This window comes from Ricinus communis, chromosome 10 (assembly GCF_019578655.1).
Source record: "Ricinus communis isolate WT05 ecotype wild-type chromosome 10, ASM1957865v1, whole genome shotgun sequence".
Lineage (NCBI taxonomy): Eukaryota > Viridiplantae > Streptophyta > Magnoliopsida > Malpighiales > Euphorbiaceae > Ricinus > Ricinus communis.
In genome coordinates this window covers 5,679,062-5,705,538 of record NC_063265.1, presented here as the reverse complement: position 1 = coordinate 5,705,538, position 26,477 = coordinate 5,679,062, and the positions used below count along the sequence as shown (strand labels likewise).

The following is a 26,477-nucleotide window of genomic DNA, read 5'->3' as shown; positions in this document are numbered from 1 at the left end:
AACTAAAGTTTCTTTTACCAGTATAAATTGAAACAAAAATAGTATTTCTAATACATTCAATCTAAATATTTTTATAATAATTACTATTGTTAAATTAATATGATGGTTAACTAATAATAATAATTGAAACTAATAAAGATATGAAGGTAAAGAAATCACTCATTAAATAAATAAATAACAAGATTCATATAAAAGTAAAAAGGCTAAACTAAACACTAATAAAAACTAGCCTAACATATTTAATCAATGATCATAGTATTAAATAGAAAGTCATAAAAACAATAAAATAAAAGCTACCTTGAAATTTAAAATCATTCAAGTAGGAAGATGATTGGTTTTCGCTCTCCACTTATTGAAAAAGTTTCTTAGATTTTAAAAGAACATTTAAAACTAAAACTAAAGTGTTTATTAAAGAACTGTAGAGAACATTGCAGAGACAAGAATGAATATTAAATGCAGAGAGCATATATGAGAGAGCTCTCCTCCTATCTCTTAGAACTAGGTTTGTTGAGATATATATAGAGAAGAGTTTTCCACCAATATAAGTTTTCCTAGAGATTAGTATACCAATATAAATCCATTTAATAGATAAGACTATAAATATCATTATTTCCACCAAATACTATCCATAAATAACTCTTACTATAAATCCTAATAATAATATAAAATGACTAAAATGTCCCCTTGGGCCATGTATAATTCGACTAGCACAACAATAGCAGGTCCGCGTGTCTTAATCTTTGATCTTGATACGAACATGTCCAATTAAGTTCCTCTTTGAGTATTTAGCTCTATAATTTTCCTCTTTTGCTAATATTACATGAAAATAGACGATGGAGCCTAGATGAGGTATAAACATTTATTTCCAGCATATTATATATAGAAAATATATTACTAAATTTTTTAAAATATCTAAATATCTAAATATAATTTGAACCTATCAAAAGTCATATTATAAAGTAGAGTAAATTCAGCTCTCTTTATGAGAGCCTTCTTATTTTTTCTATTAGTAAAAATAAAATAAAAAATTAAAACCACTAATATTAATGGAAATAGAAGCAAAATAAAGAATAAATTATAAAGAGCCCATTGAATTTAATAAATTATTTTATTTTCTATATTTAAATATTTCTAATAATGAGCCTCTTTACTTATATCTAAATATAAAGAGTATAACTTTTTTTGAGTCCAATGCTCTTTTTATTTTTATCTTTATTTTGCTTTATCCAATAAATATTAATGTCACGACCCACTCTGTGGACCCATGACCGGCACTAGAGAATGTGTAGGCTTAAGGCCACCGAATCCCGTAGTAAGCCTGAAACTCAGTAACTCAAACCAACCTCAACTCAAATTAATATTATTAAAGCCACAAATTATCTTAATAACTACATTTTACATAATAAATTTGGTCTGCCAGGAAAATTAGGCGAGACCCGAAACTCATAAAATTTACAACTGATACATCTACTATTACTACTGCGGAGAATATAAGATTTACCAATTTACATACCAAATCAAATACATCACCCGATGATGAAGAAGTCGGGTTACTGAATAAGAGTCGCGGGAAGACTAACAGTCACGCATCTGGAAAAAAAAAATTGAGACTGTCAGTCTCGAGAGTGAGTTAAAATCAAATAATCTAGAGACTATTGCAGTATTCACAGAAAATATTAATTATTCAAATCAGTATATCAAACCATGCACATTAATGCCAATCATACTATAATCATACCATAATAAATAAATAAATAAAAATATATTTTTACTTTTACGGGACGAGTGGCTCAGTAGAATCCTAACCCCAAATTCTAGTAGCCTTTTGGCTCTCTTGATCCAATAAGACTGGCGCCCAGATAGCAATGCTCGACCAGGGACCTTTACTCCAGTCCGGTCACTTAATATTCAAATAAGCCGGTGCCCAGAGAGCGAAGCTCGACCAGGGTCCTTTACTCCGGCATCTCACTCAAATCAGCCCAGAGAGCCATGCTCGACCAGGGAAAAACTCATAATAATCTTATTACCGCAATTTACTCAAATCAGCCTAGAGAGCCATGCTCGACCAGGGCAAACTCATAAAAATCTTATTACCCATCCATGATCATTACCGGTGCGCACGCGGTCCTGATGTAACCCATCAGGCGGCATGTTCTACAAGCCACAGTTCCCAAATCGCAATCACCACATTTAATAAATATTATTGTCTAAAGAAGTCATTCAACCATATCAAAATAATGATTAACAATTTAGAGTAAGACATCATGTAACTCATATGGAAAACTGATAATATTTGGTATTATTATAACATTACTATGATAATACTTATATTATCTTCAATAATTAATAATCCAGTGAAATTATTTACGTTGCGATACTAATAACCATATTATGCATAAACTTCCAAAATAGCATATTAAATTCAGACTTATCAATAGTGCAACGATTAAGTGACTTTAACTCACAGAATTGGACGACCTCCTAGCTCTGCTCTAGTGCCTCGGTTGGAGCGAGCCGAACAAACGGACAATCTAGTCACGAAAAATAATTTATTAAAACGCTGAAACAATCGATCATTAATCCTAGGTCTAGACTCCTAGGACTGACTGTCTAAAAATCTCGACTTGGGAGAATTCTACCGAAAATCCGGTAGAACCTCCCCTACAACACGGACATTACCCCCCGTAAAAATGGGTCCAGGACCTGCCAGAAAAACACTTCAAATATTCAACAATTCAAACTACGGGAGTCGGATCCCTAAACTTCACTATTTCCCAACTCCGCCACACAGCACAAAATACGAGGCAAGCAAACTGACCGACAATTATTTTTGACTCACAAATATCATCCAATAGACACAAATTTTAAATCAAAGGATTTCCAAGATCAACGGCCAGAGAAAATTACCGAGACGCTCAATCGCTCGGTCGACTCGGCTCCGGCCGCCGAAGTCCGATCGACGACCCGAACAAACCACCGGACTCACAACGACGCGCTGATGATGATCCCACTTTTGATTTTCCGATCTGACACCCGATCGTCCGGAGATATTTGCGGACGATCTCGGCCGTTGATTGGCAAACAGAGCCCGATCGCTACGAAACCGGTGCCATTGCGAAGCTTGAGCTGAGGAGAGTCAGGATACGTCCTTCGATCGTCCATCCTCCGCCGGAAAAGCTGAAAAATGCGGCTGCCTCCACTTTGCCAGAACTCTCTCCTCTGGCCACCAAAACCGACGCCGCCACTGCCAAAATGAAGCTCTCTTCGAGGGGAGCCGATCGCCACCAAGATCGGCCGGAAACGGCAGGAACGGCTTTCGGAAGCCGCTGCTCCTACGTGCGATTCCCGCTGCTAGACGCCGCCATTCTCCGTCGCTCGCTCGGCCGCTTCTTTGCTCAGGCCACCGGCCGACCCACGCCGCTGCCTTCCTCTTCTTCTTCTTCGGCCATCGCCCTCTCTCTCTCTCTCTCCCGATATACTTTCTCTCTCCCCAATCCCATTCCTTTCAATATCGACATTAGGCCTCCGAACTTTTCCTTATTACAATTTGGTCCCTCAACTTTCTTAATTACTTACAATTTCATCCTGCAGAATTCCAATTTAACCACTAAACTTTTCTTTTTAGCCTTTCGATTTAGCCCCTAACTATTCAATTTGGGCCAAAATAGAATTATGGAAAATGCACAGTTACAAAAATACCCCTGACTGACATATTTATTTACAAAAATACCAAACTCACAAATTTCCATTAAAACCCCATATTAATGAAATTATACTTTTAATCCTCATCCAAAAATAATTCTCCAATTTAGTCCTAACACAAAATTAATTAAATAATCAATTTATTAATTATTTTCTGTCACGACCCCACCCGTGGGCCCGTGACCGGCACTAGGGAATGGGTAGGCGTAAGGCCACCGAAACCCGTAGTAAGCCTGACACTCACTGACTTAAACAAATCTCATCTCAAATTTATATTATTAAAACCACAAATTATCTTAATAGCTACATTCTACATAAATATTTCGGTCTGCCAGAAAAATTAGGCGAGACCCGAAACTCATAAAATTTACAACTGATACATCTACTAATTACTACTGCGGAGAATCTAAGATTTACCAATTTACATACCAAATCAAATACATCACCCGATGATGAAGGAGTCGGATTCGAGAGTGAGTTAAAATCAAATAATCTAGAGACTATTGCTTCTTCTCAGAAAACATAGATTATTCAAATCAGTATATCAAACCATGCACGTAAATACAATCCACATTATAATCATACCATAATAAATAAATAAATAAAAATATATATTTACTTTTACGGGACGAGTGGCTCAGTAGAACCCTAACCCCAAATTCTAATAGCCTTTCGGCTCTCTTAATCCAACAGTCGCCCAGAGAGCAAGCTCGATCAGGGTCCTTACCTCCAGCCTGAACACTTGAATTCCAAATAGGCCGGCGCCCAGAGAGCATCGCTCGATCAGGGACCTTAACTCCGGCAATCAAACACTCGGCCAGAGCAATGCTCGATCAGGGCAAACAAATCCATAATAACCTTATGTCCATGATCATTACCGGTGCGCACGCGGTCCTGATGCAACCCACCAGGTGGCATGTTCTACGAAAGCCACATCCCCAAATCGAAATCATCACATATAATAAATATCATTGTATAATGAAATCATTCAAGCATATCAAAATAACAATTAATAATTAAGAGTAAGACATCAGGCAACTCATGTGAAAAACTGATTATATTTGGTATTATTATAACATTACTAATAATAATATTTATATTATTTTCAATAATTAATAGTCCAGTGAAATTATTTACGTTGCGATACTAATAACCATGTTATGCATAAACTTTCAAAATAGCATATTAAATCAGACTTAGCAATAGAGCAATGATTAAATGACTTTAACTCACAGAATTGGGCGACCTCCTAGCTCTGCTCCGGTGCCTCGGTTGGAGCGAGCCGAACAAACGGACAATCTAGTCACGGAAAACAATTTATCAAAACTGAAACAATCGGTCATTAATCCTAAGTCTAGACTCACAGAATCTCGACTCGGGAGAATTCTACCGAAAATCCGTGAGAACCTCCCCAACAACACGAACATTACCCCCCCGTGAAAACGGGTCCAGGACTGCCGGAAGAACACTTCAAATATCCAACAATTTAAACAACGGGAGTCGGGTCCCCGAACTTCACTATTTCCGACTCGCCACACAACATAAAATACGAGGTAAACCGGACAATTATTTTTGACTCACAAATATCATCAAATACTCAATATAATCCAATAAACACAAATTTAAAATCAAAGGATTTCCAAGATCAACGGCCGGAGAAAATTACCGGGAGTCCGACGATTTTTCGATCGACACCCGATCATCCGGAAAATTCTACGAACAATCACGCCGATTTGCAAACGGAGCCCGATCGCCACCAAACCGGTGCCATTTCGGAAGCTTGAGCCGAGAGTCGGGATACGTCCTCCGATCGTCCATCCTCCGGAGCTCGCCGGAAAAACCAGAAACACGGCTGCCACCGCGAACTCTCCTCCGGGCCGCCAAAGGAAGCTCTCCAGGGAGGTGATCGCCCGAGATCGTGGAAGGCCCGCTCGGCCGCTGCCGGCGTCCTCTGTCGTGTCTCTCTCTCTCTTCCTCTCTTCTTCCCCGATTTTCTTTCCTTTCAATATCGACATTAGGCCCCGAACTTTTTCTTATTACAATTTGGTCCCTCAGCTTCCTTAATTACTTACAATTTCATCCTGCAGAATTCCAATTTAACCCCTAAACTTTCCTTTTTAGCCTTATTCCAAAATAAATTTCCAATTTAGTCCTAACACACAATTAAATTAAATAATCAATTTCCAACTTAAAATTTAATACTACTAATCAATTATAATACCAATTTTCCCAAAATTCTTTTATAAACATCCTTTACAATTCTATCATAATTTTCCAATATATAATTTTACTTATATAAATATGCATTTGGGAAAATTTTGAATAACCAAATAAAAATATAATTTATTTCTCAAATAATTATTTAATTAACTCCTTAAAAATCAAACTAATTGGGTATAGAAAATAACTCATTTATTAAATATATAAAAATTCGGGGTATTACATTTTCCAACTTAAATTTTAATACCACTAGTTAATTAAAATACCAATTTTTCCAAAATTCTTTTATAAAAACATCCTTTACAATTTCTTCCAAAATTTTCCAATATATATAATTTTATTTATACATATACATATATATTGGAGAAAAATTAGAATAACCAAAAATATATTCTACCCTTCAAATAATTTACTTAATTAATTCTTAAAATTTCAACTAATTGGGTATAGAAAAATAATTCATTTAATTGACTAATATTAAAATTTCCATTAAAACATTTCAAATTAAACCAAATAAAAATAAAGCTAAAATTAACTTAAATAGAAACTCATTATTAAATATATAAAAATTTCAGGTATTACAATTAATGTCTTAAATTTTTATTTTTCTTTCTTAAAAAGGGAAAGAAAAATTATATTTAATGAAGAAAAATAAATATTGTAGATATCAATTAATAAAATATATGAAAACTTGTAATATATTAATTATAATAAAAATAAAGAGTTCAGTTTATATAAAGAGTTTTTTCGACATGTTTTAAGATGCTATTTATTATAAAAATTATATTCTTTAAAATAAAAAGTACCATTGAGCATTCCTAATGGTGTTCTTTATTTTAAAAAGCATAACTATGTAATAAAGAGGAGTTTAAGGAATATTTAAATATAAGAAAATAAATATTTTATTTAAGTATAATAAATTTTTATAATTTATTTTTTATTTTACTTTTATTTCTATAAGCATTAAATAGTAGAATCAAGTAATAAAATATTTAAGAACTTGTAATATATTAATTACGAGAAGAATAAAGAGTTTAGTTTATATAAAGAGTTCTTTTGAGATGTTTTAAGAGCACCAATGAGCATTCCTAATGATGCTCTTTATTTTAAAAAATATAATTTATATAATAAAGAGTACCTTAAAAAATATATAAATATAAAAATTAAAATATTTTATTTAAGTCTAATAGACTCTTTATAATTTATTCTTTATTTTACTTTTATTTCTATAAACATTAAAAGTTTTAATTTCTTTTCCATTTTTTTTCTTACTTTTTACCAATAAAAAAGTAAAATTTACAAATATCAATGTGCATAGAAATTTATAGTGTATTTATTAAATATAAAGTAGAGAGTGAAATTTAATTCTTTATATATAGAGAGTCAAATTAACTCTTTACTTTATATTTTAATAATAAAGAGTGCATTTGAATGTCCTTTTATATATAATTTTTTAAAATAAAGAGTTTGATATATATAAAGAATAAATTTGGAAATGACTAAATACATATTTAGACATTTGAACTTTGACGATTTAGTCATTTTAACACCTTAACTTTCAATTTAATCTAATAAACATCTCAATTTATATTTTTTTATAATATTTAAACACGTATTGACACATAGCTTTATTTAAAATATTCATATGTATTATATATAGGTGCTATAATGTTATCATCAAAAAAATTTTAGTGTCTGATAGGTTATAACGAAAACTAGAAATGTCTAATAGTTTATAAAAAATAAACTTTGTAATTCTCGTTACTTTGTAACGATCATGTAACTTTTTTCTAATTCCAACTGCAAAAATGTAATGAAATTGGATACTGGAGCGGAGAAGGTAGGCCCCTCTTATATGGCATGGAGGGACCAAATTGCAAAATATGTCAAAGGAAGGATGGACATATTTTGATAAAAAAACAAAAGAAAATATTTTAACAAATTCTTTTTTGAGAAAATATTTTAACAAATTCTAGCCTCACATCCCAGTTCGATTTTAGATATTCCTTTTTCGTTTTACATAGTAAAGTTAAAGATTATTTTTACTGTTCCTGCACTTTGCTTTTTAAAGGATGATAACGAACTTGACCTTCCATAATATTAATAAACACAATATAAAAATAAAAACCAATATTTTAAAAACTAGTGTGAATGCTTACAAATTTTTTATTCCGAATTTTTATCTAATTAAACTCATTTAAAAATATCTACGGAATCACTTCGTGGCTTAACAAAACTACCGAGTACAAGTTGGTATCTTAAATTATATTTTAAATATTATATTTAATAATAAATTAATTTTTTAATTATATAATAAATTTTAATTTTAAAAATAATAATATCAATTATAGTATTAAGTTATATAATACTAAAATTAATTAATAAATATTTTTAAAATAATTTTTTATTAAAAATTAAAAAAATTATTTAAAAATAGTTGATTTATTATTATTTTTTTAAAATTAGATATCTCATTAAATTACATCTATCAATTTAATTTTATAATCAAAATAATAATAACGGTAGTGTAACACATGACTAAATGACTAGTTAATAGGATAGATTCTCTCACTTATTATATATATTTCTTAGTTATTATTATTAATTTTCTGTCTTTTACGATGAATATGTATTTTTGCTTTCCTTGAATGCAAGATAATTTCTTTTGAAAGAGATAAATAAAGAATACTGTTAAAAATATTATAAACACATTCAAACTTTTAAAAAAGTAGAAAGAGAATAGATTATTATCAATCACATATGATTAGAAAAATAATTACAATTTAAATATAAAATACATAAGAGAATACATCAAATTAAATAAAGATACAATCCGATGAGAGAATTTTCACAAAAAGTCTAAATAAGTCAAAGAACATATTAAATAAAATAAAATAAAATCTGATAGAAAATTTGTATAAAAAGTCTAAATAAATTAAAAAATATATTAAATGAAATAAGAAAATTGTTATAAGAATATATAACTTCTGTTTCCAGTGGGATCACTTAAAATATAAATCAATTATAGTAAACTATCTTTCTTTTTCTTGTTGCTTTTAAAATAAATTATATAAACTAAATAAAAAACTGACAAAAAGTGTAAACCTAAACTGATCACCACTGCCAACTCCACAATCCAACCATCTCCATCGTCTTCTCCATCAAAACACCCATTAACCACCAATGCAGCACCACTTTTTATTTGATCATACACTATTATTAGTGAAAATGATGATGGCTGGAGACGACGAGGACATCAAGGGTGATTGGAGGCGATAAACATCAAGCAAATAAAGAAGACTAATAGGCAATGAATATTAGATGTGGTATTCTATTCTATTATTTCTCCTTTTGGCAGGTTTGAATTGATTTACTGGAGGTCATCGTTTTTAATAGGGAAGATGGAGGTTGTGGTGGTAGTGACAGTGGATATTAGTTTGACAGAGGCTAGGGGTTTGAAAGATTGGTTGGAGGCAGTGATGATAATAACGGTGAAATTTAGGTTCGACAGGTGGCGATGGAGGCAAAGCAGTGGTGGGGAAAAGTAGTGACTGTGATGGTATAACCAGTTATTATTGGATTTAAATTTTTTTATTTTAAAAGGTAATATATTTTAAAATTTAATTTTTTTTAATTATTTATATTTAAATATATAAGTAGAAAAAAATTATATCCACATGTCTATATTAATTTAAAATTTCACTGGACTTTACTAATAACAGCCGAGTTACTGAAGTTAATAGATTGAGCGAATTTAAAGAAATAGGACTTCAATTGTATAGCTCCAATTAGTTGAAGGACTATTTTTACCTTATGTCTTAAAGAAATACTCATTCGAATTTATAAATTTATACTCAATTTTTTTAACCCTTGGGATCCCCGTCCATATTATTTGATTTTTCTTTTTCAATCAAAATTCTTCAATTTTTAATAGGCTAAACTCCATATATTACTGTAGTTTTAAAAAGAGTTCCTAATTATAAACATAAATAATTAACTTTTTATTTTATTTGTATATATTTTTGATTGGATCTATATCTATTTTGCTCTCTATATATCTATATTTTAAGACCTAGAAAATATATTTTTAAATCCAGTTTGATATGAATATCCCCATTCAAATTTAGATAAAAGTAGTCAAGTTTAAAGTTTATATGATTCAACCCATGTTATTAATAGATAAATATTCATCACCAAATAAAAAAAGATAACTACTATATGTACTAATACGTACGAGTCAACTCAATTGAACAATGCGGATTTATAATTTTCTATTTACAATTATAAAATTCTTTTTCAGAAAAAAGAAAAGTGGTAGAAATTTTGAAATGTAAAAAGAAAAAAAAAAAAAAACAGAAAAAATGAGGAGAGGAGAAGAGAGGAGGCATCATACATAGCTGCCTGAAAGCCTCCAATGGGGGAAAAAGGCATATCCTCGCAAGTGGTCTTCTTTGATACCTTACAGAAAAAGAGTGAGACCAAACTTTAGAGAGAATATCCATTATTGTTATCGTACCTCTAAAGATTCCTTCGCTACAAATTCCCTCTCCATTTTCATTTTTACACTCCATCAGACTGTTAATCAAAATCATCAAACTAACACTCACTCTCCCCCACCCTATATTATGCTTAACCCCTCTTTCATCATGACACCCTCTTCCTCTTATTCTCTCTCTATAAATCCCACTCTCTCTCCTCCTTTTTTCTCCTCCACTTCTTCTCCTTCTTCAGCTTATTGTTCTTGTGGTTCTTCGGCTCACAATAACTCGGTTTCTTTTACATCTTTTAGAACAAGACCCGTTATAGTTTCTTGCAAACAAAAATCTGGGAGGTTAAAAAGATTCCCACTTGTTAAAGTTAAAGAAACTGATAACATGACTATTAGGGAGTTTAGAGAGGAGGAGGAAGAAGAAGAGGAGAATCCACCTCCTTTGCTTGATTCTGAAACCAATTCTAGGCCTCGCCGCATTGCTCTTTTTGTCGAGCCTTCCCCATTTGCGTTAGTCTTTCTTTTCCTTGCCTTCTTATATTAATTTCATCAGTTTTGTTTATTGTTAATCTTTTAAGGATAAGGGCTTGGCTGTTTCTTGTATCTTTACAGTTCTTGGCTTTTTAGGGGGATGTTGGGTGTTTTATTGACCAACTATCGACTCTAATTTTTCTGCTATTATTGTTGTACTTGGTTAGTTAAATTTCACGGTCACGGGCTAAAATTTGAAGTAGTTCTTCTTAGCTTGATTGTTTGTGTTGTGGATGGTATTATATGGTCCTCAAAAGGTACCTTTAGTTGCTCTTGCCATGCAATTTTCTAGTTTGCTTCTCCAACCTTTAATGATGTGAATTATGGATCTTGCCATTCTTTCTTGATTGTTTCTTAAATGTTTAAATAGTCTTGCTTTATTAACTTAAACCATATTTAATTTATGTGGTTTTGTATCTGGGATTTAGGTTCTATTCGAATTTTCCCTATATGTTTAGTTAGCTTTAGGCTTTAGCTACTGCTTTGTCACTTCACTTGGCTGCTCTTCAATGAGGATTCTTTGTGATCAAGTAATGTGTAATAAGTTTCGGATCCCTTCTAGTTCTTTTGCAAATCTTCCCGTACATTTCTACGGGATTTTAGTTTGATTCTATTGTGGAATTCAAATATTCTGGTCAGTCAAACCAGTTGAGCTACAGTTGCGATCAATTCTTCAATAAGATTACCATGCAGTCATGAACACTTTACATGTTCTATAACTAAGTGGAAGCATGTTTATGGTTATGTGAAACTCGTATTTCCCTTGGATTGCTTGACTGGTGTGTTCGGTCATGTAACGCATCTTTTATGTATGTTGGTTGGTATCTTTGAATTGACTCTTATTCGATTTTTTGTTACCCATTTATTCGTCTGAAATGACTTTTAGCACACAAATTGTTGGCTCATAGATGTTAGGTTTATATCTTCTCTGTCTGTATCGTGGTGCTTATTTATTGAGGAGGTTTAAAGTTTTTAACTATATCTATTCCTTGAGGTGGCTGTTCTGTTTGTAATCTGATTTTTTAGTAGTGTCAATTTGCTTAAGCATCAATCTGGACTATCTAATTGTAGGACTGTACTTGTTCTAAATTCATTAGGTGCTTAAAATTTTCTCATTTTTTTAAGCTTTCTGCTTACACTGTTGCAGATAACATCCTTCTGTGTATTAGTGTTCTTTCCATACTTTCAAGAAATCCAAAGGCTACCTTAAACAAAATAATGTATTACGTGTAATACTTCTAAACCTGTAATTGGGACATGAGAATAAACTTTGATCGTGGGATCTTTTGGTGTTGTGTACTTAAGTTTGTTTTGTAACCATTTATGTTTGGAAATATGTGGATGTATGCTTATAGTGAATCAGTTTAACTTTTGTGTTACCTAGCCATTTCTTTTTGCTCTGAAAATTCAAGAAAGAAATGATGTCTGCATTAACATTTAGTTTGAGAGGGATGATCTTGTTTGTTGCTTTTGAGAATTTTAGTTCAAACATGTGATGATGGCTTTTTTGTATTTTTAAAAACTGTGTATTTTTGTTGTTAGTTGAAGGTAAGAGATAGGTACATGTAAACTGTTCTTTTGTATTGCAGATATGTCTCAGGGTATAAAAATCGTTTCCAGAACTTTATCAGATATTTACGCGAAATGGGGGATGAGGTAATTGTAGAATGCTTTACTAGTGGTGTTTATGACTAGTTTTAATTTTTGCAATCCAAATATATCCCAATTTTTTCTCAAGCTTGAGCATTTTTAGTTGGCATTTTCATTTTCTGATTCATTGGGAGGCCTTTTGCCGCATAGTGGAGGGTAGCCTTCTTCATATAGTGAAACTGCCCCACCCAATTCCAGTTGGAATTATACCTAGGATCTCCTAGTAGGAATTCCAATATGGCAATTTCTTTGGAAGCTTATTTACTTCTTTTTTCTTAGATTGGCAGCATTAATTCATAGTTGAAACCCTTGAACCATTATGTTTCAAAAATAAGCCTGGCCTGAAAAAGCTTTTGATTAAAGCCCAGTTCATCTTTCTATTTTTCATTTTTTATATCCAGTGTAACTATCAACTAGGTGGCTTGTTTAATGATGGAAGTTATTATTTCGAATAAGTGCTTTCCCTTTCCCGGTGAAAATAATTGTTCTAATGATGCATGGCATAGGTGATGGTCGTGACAACACATGAAGGAGTACCTCAGGAATTTTATGGAGCAAAATTGATTGGATCACGGAGGTAGCCATACTAATCTTAGGCTATTTTTCCTGTACAATAGCATCATTTAAATTAGTAAAGTTTTATAGATGCAAATCTTAAGGTACTTATAACTTAGTGTTGTTGCATCGTGTTTATTATAAGTGCTAGCACATGTTGTTATGACTATTACACATGCTTTTGTTTTGACTATCAGCATATTGTCGCAATTTGTCAATGATATTGGTTTTAAGATTTTCTTTCATGGCTCTAAATTTTCTCATCTTTACAGCTTTCCCTGCCCCTGGTACCAGAAGGTGCCACTTTCTCTGGCACTTAGTCCAAGAATAATTTCAGAGGTTGCACGGTTCAAGCCCGACATAATACATGCATCATCACCTGGAATAATGGTACATTTCACATTCAAAGACAAGAAAAGTAGGAAACAATTAGTTCAGAATATACGGCTGATAGTTGCAATCTCTTTTGTAGGTTTTTGGCGCCCTCATTATTGCCAAACTACTGTGTGTCCCCATAGTGATGTCATATCACACTCATGTCCCTGTGTGAGTTTGATTCTTCTAGATCTTTTCGATAATGTTTTTGCATGAATATGCTTATGCTACTTCTTCACATTTCTATTGCTCAGGATATGTCAAATTTCATAGCTGAGTGATATTTGTTTCTATTTTCAGATACATCCCAAGGTACACTTTTAGCTGGCTGGTGAAACCAATGTGGTTGATTATAAGTATGTGACCTTTTTACTCTTTTGCTGTAATTCAAGGAAGATATCAAAAGCTTAGGATTTCTGAGCCCCTAATTAACGCTTTTGTCCTTGTTATCAGAATTTCTTCATCGAGCTGCTGATCTTACACTGGTGCCATCTGTTGCTATTGGGAAGGATCTCCAAGCAGCTAGGGTGACAGCAGGTGAGCATAAGCATCTACTTCCTAAATACTTACCACCTTCCCCATTTCATAGAAAAATCAGTACATACCATTTTGCAATAAACTCTTCATTTATGTATTTTGATACTTTTCTGTGGCCTTTTAGTGCACTATGTAACAAACAAATATCCCTCTATCCAAATGCCTGCCCCTGCGTGGCCACTTTGTTGTATATAAAACTTACTGGCATTGCTTATTATTTCAGCTAATAAGATCCGCCTTTGGAATAAGGGTGTTGATTCTGAAAGCTTCCACCCTCGTTTCTGTTCTCATGAAATGCGATGGCGATTAAGGTAAGACCTGTCACAGCTAATAAGTTCCCAAGTCGTTTTACTTGTGATGAGAGTTTTTCTGAGTGATGTATTTTGGCTGTAAACAGCAATGGTGAACCTGATAAACCATTAATAGTCCATGTTGGACGACTTGGAGTTGAGAAGAGTTTGGATTTCCTCAAAAGGTAATTAGTCTTTAAAATTTTTAGTTAAAGAACTGAATACTTCCACTAAATTTATCATAATCAAATTCTTGAGAGAGTGAACGATGAATGGCACTGGTGTGGCTGACATACAAATTCTGATGTCAATTTATATTATCTTTTGGTGCTCAATAGTGTCTGAAAACTTTTGATGTTGGCTGCATTTCAAGATCTTCCCAATAACTAGTGAGATTTATTCTTGAAATATCCTTCTGGGCATCTATGCAGAACTTATTAGCAATTTTTTAGGACCCTGCTCTTTGCCATCAACTTTATATATTGTAATATCTGAAATTGTCCCATTTTCTTTCTTTTACCTCTTTCATTCTCTGCGAGTTAACTGCCATATTTTGAAGTCCTACTAGCACTTCTATTCTTTGTAATGCATGGCATTCTCGTGCTGATGTTTGTAAAAATTAGCATCCTGGTGATACTTGACTAAAGTGCTACCTGGTATTTTAACAGGGTCATGGATAGGCTTCCTGGAGCAAGAATTGCCTTTATTGGAGATGGGCCATATAGGTAAAGTTTTCCTACTCTTTGAATGGTAGAATTGTTGATGATTGGTAAAGTTAAAAATTAAAAGCTTTCTATTCATGTATATAAAAGAAGTAATGGAAAAACCATTTCCCTTTAATTTGTAAAGTTCAATTCCTTTCTTCACAGAGAGGAGCTGGAGGAGATGTTCTCTGGCATGCCTGCTGTGTTTACTGGGATGTTGGGAGGAGAAGAGCTCTCTCAGGCATATGCCAGTGGGGATGTCTTTGTGATGCCTTCAGAATCTGAAACACTAGGTCTTGTTGTTTTGGAGGCTATGTCTTCAGGGATTCCTGTGGTGGGAGCTCGTGCTGGGGGAATCCCAGATATAATTCCTCCTGAGCAGGAAGGAAAAACCGGTTTTCTCTTCAATCCTGGTGATCTTGATGACTGCTTGGGCAAATTAGAGCCATTGTTAAACAACTGTGAATTGAGGAAAACCATGGGTAAAGCAGCACGTGAAGAAATGGAGAAGTATGACTGGAGGGCGGCTACTAGAAAAATACGCAACGAACAATACAATGCTGCAATTTGGTTCTGGCGTAAGAAGAGAGCACAGTTTCTGAGACCTATTCAGTGGCTGGTAAAACGCATTTTTCCATCTCCGGAAGTTAATTATAGGTGATGGATGTATCTGGGTGACTGCAGAATATGGGGAAAAGAATCCTAGGGAAGTTTGTTGGTGGTTCTGGACTTGCTCTTGATTTCAAGAGAGCACCGAAGGGTTGTGGATGATTTGATTATTTGTGAAGCATCCATTTTTCATTTGTTGTATATTAATGGCCATACATAATGGTCAAGTTTGCAATGATTGATTTGGATAGTTTTTAGTGTGATGTAAATCTAATTGTAATGCTCTTTCACCCTGTTTTTTCTTTAATAATATTTTCTAGGAAATCAGAAAGGAAAGATTACGATCAAGTAATTATGTACATTTTTTTTTTCTCATGCTGTGGATAGCCCGACCGTCCAGGATAAAAGCTTCTGCGTTCAGTTGTCCTCAACTGAACCACTCATAACTACAGCCATTACTTCTCCATTGCAAACGCTTTCAACCAGAGAAATAACCATGACTCTTATTGTTTAAGAATATTATCTTGTACTGGTCATAGAACTTTATTTAACAGAAACTATTATTGCATCCAAAGAACTAGAATACAACCCTAACACAGGCAAGACTACAATTATTTTTCAAGAATGGACTACTTGTCTCCTACTCTAAGCCCCCACACTGCAGAATTTACATAAATTCGATCACTAAGAGATTACCAGGTTTCTTCTACTTTCAGACTACATACGCAGCAGCAACCAACAAACACCAAATCCTGTCACAGTACATAGCAGACTCTTGCGCGCCCACCTTCTATTGAATCAGTAAATCTCCCTTTGCCAGGTGAGAACCCCATTGCTATTCAAACAAAGCAGTCAAGGAATGCACTGTAACATAGAACACATGTAATCATTATGGACCACATTCCAATTATGCAATCTATCTTTTGTTACCTTTTTGTAATGCCCTAAAAACTGAACACTTCAAGCATATTCCGACTATAATTCACTTGGCCCACAAAGCACTCTTAACACACTAACTAGCTACCAAAATATGCTTTCACAAAGCAGCTGTATTCCATGTACTCAAATGCTTTACCCCAATGCTTCACACTTGTTATTAAAAGCTACCATCCAAGCAATTAAAGCACCTTTGCCTCCTTCTGCACTCCCCACTCCACACATTTTGCTTCTCAATCTTCTCAGTCACTAATTTGGGAAGAACGAAGACATAACACCAAAGAAATAATAAAGCATAATATCAGGCTGCCTTGCCCAAATTCATAGCCCTTATAGTTTACCAGCCTTATTATTCACAAGAAGTTGGGTCTTGAAAACATTTTTTGTTCGTTGTCTTTTAACTTTCTGGAAAATCATCATCATCATCATCATCTCCAGCTGTGATTTTCTGTCGATTGCCATAATGCTTAGAAACCTCAAACCTCCTATCAGAGATGTTTAGGGGTTGTAATTTCTCCTTGGGCTTTGGCAGAAGTTTATGCATGCATCAAGAGTCATCTTCAGAGCAGTGAAAAGTAGCCACTTAAAAAGCACAAATATACTATTATGAATCATTGGCTCTGTTTGGCTTGAGCATTTAGAAAAAGTCTAAATAACAGAAAGTTGCCATCATGTACAATGTCTTACATTACACACACACAGCATAGCACAACACAGCACAGGCTACTTGGCCAAACAGCCCCCAAGTGGGTGGGTTTGCTGTTTTGCCTATTATCCTCTTATCATTAAAATATACATAGTGCTTTAACCAGTGCAAAGGGTGATACTACTTTATAAATCTATATTGGAGTTCAATTCTTATCAATTTTTTTTTTTTTAACTTTCAGAGAGAAAAAAAAAAAAAAAAGAAAAGGGAAATCATAAATCACAACCATCCAAATCATTAATCTTGGTTTTTTTTTTTTTTTTTTTTTTTTTTTTTTTCTGTTTAACCTGGGACCATCACCACCTTGTTTGACCATCAAAGATTTGGAATGCTACAGCAGTTACACCCACCGTGAGCTTCCAACTTCCATGTACCTCGTTCAACTCCCCCCCCCCCCCAATTCCGCTAGGGTGTAGTCCGCTCACACACTTAAGAACTTACATACTGCATAAACTCCTCATCCTTTAAAAGCCCCTCCATTGTTTCAGGTGCCAAAACTACCTCCAAATCAACGCTCCCGTTTCCTTCCCTTCCAGGGAAGGCTGAGATCTTCCCGTCAAACTTATTAGCCCTACCACTTCTTATCGCCAAAGGCCGACCCCACCCGAAATCGTTATCATACATGGGAAATCTGGGCGAGCTACCCATCGTGATTGATGCCCCATCGAAGTTCCCTAGAGGAAACAACCTTGGCTCCCTTTCCCAGTCCGCTATACCCTTCCGCACCGTAGTATCATCGTGTGCGACGACGTTTTGGTGTAACAAATCAGCCACCCAGTTCAGATCCCGGGACAATAACTCCCCTATCGGAGAAACGGTCGGGATGCTTTGAATCGCGTTGCCGAAGTAATAAGGGTCGAGCCGCGGCTCCAGCCGGTGTCGGCAGTTAACAGCCATCCGAAACGTTGTCGTTTTCAGAGGCGAGAGATTCCTCGCACGTGTAACTGACTTCCATAGCTGTGCGCACAATGATTGAAACGACGAAATCTCTGCCGTTTTATTGTTAATGTTGTTATTATTGTTATGTTTTAAGATACTCTCCCCGTTATTAACGACTTTCCAACTGTCATTAATTTGCTTGCCCAGTAACTCAACTAAATTACCATGATTAGCTCGGTATTTCAGCTTAAGTATGGCTTCTCTAGTGAAGTGAAAAATTCTTTCACGCAACGGTTGGTCATCGGAGAAGGTGACTTTCGGACCACCGGCGGGGAATTTAAGAACAGCCGGTGAGTTAAAAACATTGTTGCGGCTAAAATCTGGAGATTTGGAGATTTTCTTGGCTCCTTTGTTGATTTCAGCGAAAGTATTAAAGAAATGCCAAAAGGAGGTACCGTCAGTAACTGCGTGATTCACAGTACACCCAATAAAAACAGAGTCAGCTAGCTCTGTAACCTGTACCGCAATCAACGGCTTAGAATGGCCAGAGTAACTGAGGGTTTTATCAAAAGCAAAGAAGCCCTTGACGTAATCAGGAACGTCGTGGAGGGGGGAAAGAATGTTATTAGAAAAGGCATGTCTTGCTTTAGCATGAATAAAGTCGATGCCAGCAGAGTTGCAGACTATGTTGACGTGGCCATGCGGATCGGTCTCCAGTCGGCCAGCTAGTGCAGGGAAGAAGGAGAGAGCAGTGGAGAGAGAGCGCTTGAGGAATGTGATGAGGTCGTCGAAGGAGTATGGTGGATAAGAGAGAAGAACACCCTTCTGGATGTATTGGCAAGAGAGCATAGGGAGATCAGAAACTGAGAGTCTTAGGGGTTTGACGGAAGGTTCTTGGGGGTGGTCTGGGTAGATGGTGCATTTTGAGACGATAGTCGTAGCAGAAGAAGAAGGCATTTTTAATTGGAGTTTCTTTGGAGAGATGAGAGTAATATTATGAGTATGTGTGTGTGAGAGAGAGAAATGTAAGTGGGGATTTATATAGGAGCGGGAAGGATTCATGAACTTAGGAGGAGAACAGGCAGTTTCGTGGTGGTTGATTACATTACAACTTTATCTTGTTTCACTGTATCCATTGATTTTTATGGAATTTTCATCAACAGAAACATGTATGCTGAGAGAGAGAGAGAGAAGCAGAAAGAGACACGTGGACAAAGTCATAGCAAAAAAGGAAAATGCAATTGTCATTAGTATTTATTACAATAATGTACTAATGTTGAAGTAACAGGAAATACATTAGTATTGACTTGACCAGAAATCAGAATGAGAGTTGGCTAATTATGGCAGGCATAGGAACATCCATCCAAACAGTACCTTCATCTTGGTTCATTATATGACTCTTCACTTGCTTAACCGTTGTTTTTTCTTCGCTAAATTGTACTCTAGTCATGTGCTAAAATCTGCAAGATAAACAGAAATTACGGCTTATCAATTTACACACTTTATTTTTCAGAAAATATACGTTTCAAAAAACTGCAAATTAACTGAAGAAGTGCGGGAAATCCTTCTCTATATCAGTTCTCGGACGAGGTTTTGTTCTGGAAATGAACAGAACTTTGATAGGTGAATTTCTAAAAACGTTGCATCCTGAGAATTAAAAATTAATTATTTATATTTAGTACACAAATTAAGTTCTTAGCGAGGATGAAGTTTAATTCTTCTGATAGTTTTTTTATGTTCTATTTAAGAAATTTTTATATAAATTTAATATATATACTGTAATTAATAAAAAAATAATATGGTATGAATATTTTACATTTTTTATATTAAATGATTAATACACCCTCTACCATTTAAATTAATAAAAATGTATCATATCAATCATATATCAATTTGATATATAAATAGAAAAAAATAATATATATTTTTTTCGATTCATTTTGAAGAGGTATTAATTTCAGGACTGGACTACAAAAATCTTACTCAAGAGTATTAGGTATTAAAGAATCTCAGAAAGTAAAATATTGCACCAACAAGGGCTAACTTGTTAATATAAAAGAAAAAAAAAAAAAATTCTTGTCCTCTTGTCCTCAAATCCCATAATAAGATTAATATCCCAAACATTTGACTTAAATTTACTTCTATTTATAAATGAGATTTGTTCCGATTTTGTCCATCCATCACAATTCAAGTACCATGATTAAGGAACTATTTTTTTTTTTTCTTAATCTCTTCAACTCATTCTTTTTCTTTTCTTTGTTTTAAGAGAAAATGGAACTTCATACATAGAATGATTAATTTTACAAAGAAGAATTTACCAATAAATTACATGGACTCAAAGTTTCTTTTCCCCTTTACTTAATCACAAACAGTGAATATTTTTAGATCAAAAGACAAAAAGAATTAGAGTATATGGTAAAAAGAAAATTGATCAGTTTAGGCAAAATAGTGAGAGTCTAAAATAAAATAAAAGAATTTCTGGGTTGAGTTTGATGGGACACCAAACATCCCACTAAACGCAAATGCAGCATGTGCGCTAACTACAGGGTTGTGTGGTTCTTCAAGGAAAGTAGGTTTCCACATTTTCAAAAAGATTCAAATTCTCGAATTGCCTTTGAAACTTGTTTTCTTCTCTTCTTCTTTTACCATCGTCCCAAACAGATCCTAACTAAAATGAGATTAACGTGCACAAAGTCAAAAACAAAATGAAAAAAGAAAAAAATAAAACTACTCCAATTTTTCTATTTTACTCATCAAAAGTGAGAAAAAGAAAAGAAAATAAAAGAAAAAGCTTTTACACCGGACTCTTCAGCACTGCAACAATCTCATGGAAAAGGAGAAATGCATGGTCGGTGGATGATTAACTCGTGGAATTTAAGAATCATGACTCGCTCAATTATCGTCCTATGACTTACTAATCATTTGATAGCCATATTTTCTTTTAAGAATTAGGGTTCCAAGGCCTAACCACATGGCTTCTAGGTTCCAAATCCCAATTACTAGAGATTATCCTATCAAACTCTTACTTGGTATTTATTTTTATTATAAAGAATATATGTAAAGATTAAGTTTCTAACAAACAGTGTATTTCATTTCTTTTTTTTTTCGAAAATGACTTAAAAAGAAAAAATATACTCTTAAGTGAATCTTAAGTATATTATATTATTTCTTTTTTATTTTTTTAAAAATATTTTTTTATCTTATTAATAAAAAGTTAATTATGAAATAAAATAAAAATTTATTAAAATACACACATTTCAAGGTAAATTAAAATAGAGTATTAATTATTTATAATTTAATAAAGAAATATATAAGGAATATTGTTGTGGATACTCTTGCCACGTAAAATATGTACATGTTGGGTAAATTATTTTCATAGAGCTATATACAGGCAATGCTAACTAATAAAGTAACAAATAAAAATATAATTATTATAATTAAGTTTTAGATGATTATTCTTTATTTCTAAAAATTTAAATAATTGAAACTTTAATGATTTATTGTATATTAATTTTTAAATAATAAATTAATAATTTTGTATTTGAATTATGTTGTGAAATTAAAAATAATAAGAAGAATAAAGAGTATTGTAAAATAAAGATTAAGAATAAGAAAATAAAAAGAGAAGAGAGTAATCTTTCTGTATATGTATATATGTATGCGTGTATATTATTTCATTGATTGTAGCATCTATTTATAGATGGAAAGAGTTACAGAGATAAAGTTCTATTTACATAAAAAAGTTTATCCATTGACATAGTGATAGACATCCAATATAACTAAAACACTTTAATATTTTCATAACACTCCTCTTTGAATGTCTATTACAATGAATATACTTACTAAAAAAATCATATGGAAAAAAATCTTACTGAAAGAAATAGAGTATATTATTAATGTAGAAGCTTACGCTGTGATAATGTCTCGTTAAAAACCTTAATGAAAAATTTAATGGGACAAAACCTAAGCTTACAATGCATCAAAATCTCTCCCTCATGAAAAAATGACTTCTAGAAAAGGTATTTTAATCGGCATATGCCAATTTTATTCACCAATTTTTTAAATGTTGTTGTAGAGAGTGTTTTTATAAATAAACCTGGCAAGTTGTCAATAGATCGAATTTAATGAACATCTAAAACTCCTTGCTTTTGAAGCTCATGTATGAAAAAGAACTTTAGTGAAATGTGCTTGGTTCTATCTCCTTTAATATATCATCCATTGAGTTGTACATTATCTTCATATAGTACTGTTTGGCTTCTTTTATCAAATGGGAGATCACATATTTTTTTAATACGTTGGGTCATAGTTCTCAACCACATGCATTATCTACTAGCTTCATATATTGCCAATATTTCAGCATATGATTAGATGACGTGACAGTTAAAGTTTGCTTAGTAGAATGCCAAGATATAGTAATACCACCATATGTAAATAAGTAACCCATTTGTGATCGAGTTCTATGTGAATCAGATAAATTTTCAACACTTTCATATCCAATTATTCCTGACATCGAGTCTTGTGAATAGAATAAGCCCATATTTGATGTACCATGTAAATAACGAAAAACTTGTCTCACACCATTCTAATGTCTTCGAGTTGGTGAGAAACTATATCTTATTAGCAAATTCATAGAAAATGTTATACCAGATCTTGTATAATTAGCAAGATACATTAGTGCTCTAATAGTACTAAAATATAGTACTTCTAGACCAATTATTTCTTAACTATATTTTCGAAGACAAAAAATATCAATTTTCATATCTAGGTGTCTAACAATCATGAGAGAACTCATTGCATAAGATTTATCCAGATTAAAATGTTTAATATCTTTTCTATATAAGTTGACTGATGAATAAAAATCTCTCCAAATAAATATTCAATCTGCAGCTGAGATAAAATTTTATTCGTCCCAAATCTTCATTTTAAATTATTTTTTAAACAAGTTATTATTTTTGTCAACTCTTCAGGAATCCCAATGATATTTAAATCATCTATATAAACTACAATTATGACAAAATTAAAATTTATTTTCTTAATAAAAATACATGGACAAATTGAATTGTTAGTTTATCATTCGTTCAAAAGATATTCACTTATGCAGTCCAGATTGTTTTAATCCATACAAGAATTTTTATAGCTTATTGAATATATTTATCATGATTTTGAGCTACATACTTCAGGCATTTTTAGTCTTTCAGGAACTTTTATATAAATGTCATTATTAAATGATTTATATAAATAAGTTGTAATGACATCCGTAAGATGCATATGAAGTCATTCTAAACTTACTAGACTAATTAAATATCTAAATATAATTGTATAAACAACTAAAGAATAAGTTTCTTGGTACTATTACCAAGTATTTATAAGAACCCTTGTGCTATAAGTGGTGCTTTGTATCTTACAATTTTATTTTTCTCATTGCGGTTACACACAAAAGCCCATTTATAGTCTACTGGCTTAATATCTTCCGGTGTTAAAATAATAAGCCCAAAGACTTGATATTTTTCTAATGATTTTAATTCTGCCTCGATTGCATCTTTCCATTTAGATCAATCATTTTTTGTTAACATTCAGTGACAAACTTAGGTTCAACGTCCTCACTTGCTACTGTATATGCAAATATATTATCAATAATAGATTCACTTTGGTTCCATCTCTTACCTGAAATAATATAGTTGATTGATATCTCATTGTTTCCATCATTTTCAAGCGCTCTCTTCTGAGGCTACTTTTTCATTCATGTCTTCTGTTATAGAATCTTTAGAAACATCAATTTTGGAATTGTCACTTGATTTATTTTGTTCCTTTTTTCTTGCTTGGATTTTTATCTTTGGAACCAGGTGGGCTACCACGTTTCTAGCTTGTAATAGACTCATTTGCACAATATTAACATGTTGTCCTACTGGAACATCAATTCTAGCTGAAGCATTTTTAGTTGATATATGATATTTGATAACTCTTTTTGGATCACAAAATACATCTAGCAATTGGTTTGCTATACTTTGCAAATGAATAATCATTTGAACTTCTAATTCGCATTATTTCGAATAAGGATCAAGATAATTTAATGATGGCTCATTCCAAGTAATTTGTTTCTCTAATTGCTTGTTTTCTCCCCCCAACTTAGGAAACAAAACCTCATTAAAATCACAATCATTAAATCTTGCAGTAAAAATATTCTTCGTTAATGGTTCAAGATTTTTAACTATAGATGGAGATTTATATCCAACGTATATTCTCAATTTTCTCCGAGGTCCCATTTTTATGTGATATAGGAGGATCAATTAGGAAATAAACAAAACATTTAAAAGTTCTCAAATAGGAAGTATTTGGCTCCTCACCATAAACCAACTGTAATGGTAAAAATTTATGATAACTAGTTGGCCTGATGCAAATAATATTTGTTGCATGTAAAACTGCATTTCTCTAAGTAAATATTGGGAGTTTATTTTCATAAACAATAGTCTAGCTATTAATTGGAGACATTTAATAAAAGATTATGCTAGACCATTTTAAGTATGAACATAAGCTATTGGATGTTCAACTGTTATTCCAATTGACATATAATAATTATTAAAGGTCTTAGATGTAAATTCACTAGCATTATCAAGACGGATTTTCTTAATAGCATATTCTAAAAACTGTACTCTTAATCGAATTACTTGAGTAAGTAATCTAAAAAATCCAGATTTCGAGTTGATAATAAACATACATGTGACCATCTTGTTGATACATCTATTAACATCATAAAATATTTAAATGGTCCACATGGTAGATGAATTGGTCCATAAATATCACCTTGTATACATTCTAGAAATCTAAGTGAATACCTAATAATTAGTTTTCCTTGAGAGCAAGCCGAACATAAAAATTCATTAGATTGAAGAACCTTTTGATTCTTCAATTGATAACCATAAGAACTTTCAATAATTTCTTGCATCATTGTTGATCTAGTATGACCTAATCGATCATGCCAAATAAGAAAAATATTTAGATCTGTAAACTTCTAGTTTAAGAAAAATATTAAAGGGAATGTATTAGATTAAGAGAAGTAAAACTTTTGATGGAATTCAAAGATCACAGTGTATCTATATATATGAAAGCAAATCTCTCTTCTTTTCAATTCTTCTATGAATTTTAAGATTTTTTTTTTTTTTTTTGCATTTTGGTGAATTAACCAATTAAAAATATTTAAAATAAGTAAATAGATTTCATTAAGTATAGATAATTTTTCAATTAGATATTCAATGATTTAAATGGTATTGGATAAGTTATAATTTTTTCTATAAATAACCATTCAATAGTCATAAGCATTAATCATTAAATATTTTTTAAATAAGCAATTAATTAGTCAAAGATTTTTATATATTTATAATCAATAAAATTTTAGAAAACATATATAAAAAAACTACTATTTGATATGAATTACAATTAGTAATTTAAAAAAATTATTTTCTTATGATATAATTTTCTTTATAACACAATTAGTTTTATCAAATAAGAATACATTATCAATATTTTTTAAATAATTGTTTATTTAGATGCTCTGTAATATTTCACGGGAAGCATGCTAGTGCCATTAATAAATACTCTTAATATAAAGTCATCTAGACTTGTAAATTTACAAGATCAGTTTCTTTTATCAGTAAACTATGGTTAAATATTTAATATATGTATACAAGTTGTGAGCGTCGATTAAATAATGACATTACATTGCTAATTTAATATAAAATAAAATAAAATATAAAATATAAAAATTAAAATATATCTATAAATTCTATATATGTGAAATTAAATATGAATACCATTAAAATTAATTTTCATTTTAGTTCTTTATTAAGTAAAAATTTAGCACAATTATTCATGTGAATAACTGATGAGATTCAATGACTCAGTTTTGATAAAGTCAAATGATAAAAGTCAACAAATATACGTTTTTATATTTAATATTTGTGATTTAGTTTTTTTGTAAGATTCAGAATCTCTCGTAAGCATATTTCAAATTACAGTAGTAAATAAATTCAACTAATTTGGTAAAACAAGAGGAAAAGAAAATATAACAAAATGGATATGATAGTTTAGTATATGCATTCAAATCTTATTCAGAAGGAGTACACTTAAAATATTTGTTCTTCCATTTCAATGCATTATTGCTCCTTGATTTTTAAGAGCAACTTCTTTTAAAGAAGCTCTCTTGGGACGAGTATAAATAGTATTTATACAAGTACACGAAGCATGGTAAAGTGGTGGCAAGCATCCATGATTAGTTATGCAATGTGCATTAGTCTTGC

General features: G+C 32.2%; 2 protein-coding genes across 2 annotated transcripts; one reads left to right on the top strand and one right to left on the bottom strand.

Annotated features, from left to right (window-relative positions):
* Positions 1-10,235: 10,235 nt before the first annotated feature.
* LOC8269396 (sulfoquinovosyl transferase SQD2) lies at positions 10,236-16,010 on the top strand. Its single transcript, XM_015726704.3, has 11 exons — positions 10,236-10,921; positions 12,532-12,598; positions 13,099-13,169; positions 13,420-13,537; positions 13,620-13,693; positions 13,823-13,878; positions 13,976-14,059; positions 14,283-14,370; positions 14,457-14,534; positions 15,018-15,074; positions 15,219-16,010. Exons 1-11 carry the CDS (start codon positions 10,548-10,550, stop codon positions 15,712-15,714), a joined length of 1,563 nt encoding a protein of 520 aa, XP_015582190.1. The 5' UTR covers positions 10,236-10,547; the 3' UTR covers positions 15,715-16,010.
* Positions 16,011-17,181: 1,171 nt separating this feature from the next.
* LOC8269397 (uncharacterized acetyltransferase At3g50280) lies at positions 17,182-19,332 on the bottom strand. The gene has a single exon (XM_002531309.4). The coding sequence runs from the start codon at positions 19,243-19,245 to the stop codon at positions 17,734-17,736; it is 1,512 nt and encodes a 503-aa protein (XP_002531355.2). The 5' UTR covers positions 19,246-19,332; the 3' UTR covers positions 17,182-17,733.
* Positions 19,333-26,477: the final 7,145 nt, after the last annotated feature.

What these genes read in the sequence shown, in the direction of transcription:
- LOC8269396 (XM_015726704.3), top strand. Translation starts at nt 10,548, where the DNA reads ATGCTTAACCCCTCTTTCATCATGACACCCTCTTCCTCTTATTCTCTC. An exon ending in AAATTGATTGGATCACGGAG is followed by an intron (nt 13,170 to 13,419) that starts GTAGCCATACTA and finishes TCATCTTTACAG; the next exon opens with CTTTCCCTGCCCCTGGTACC. An exon ending in AGCAGCTAGGGTGACAGCAG is followed by an intron (nt 14,060 to 14,282) that starts GTGAGCATAAGC and finishes TTATTATTTCAG; the next exon opens with CTAATAAGATCCGCCTTTGG.
- LOC8269397 (XM_002531309.4), bottom strand. Translation starts at nt 19,245, where the DNA reads ATGAATCCTTCCCGCTCCTATATAAATCCCCACTTACATTTCTCTCTC.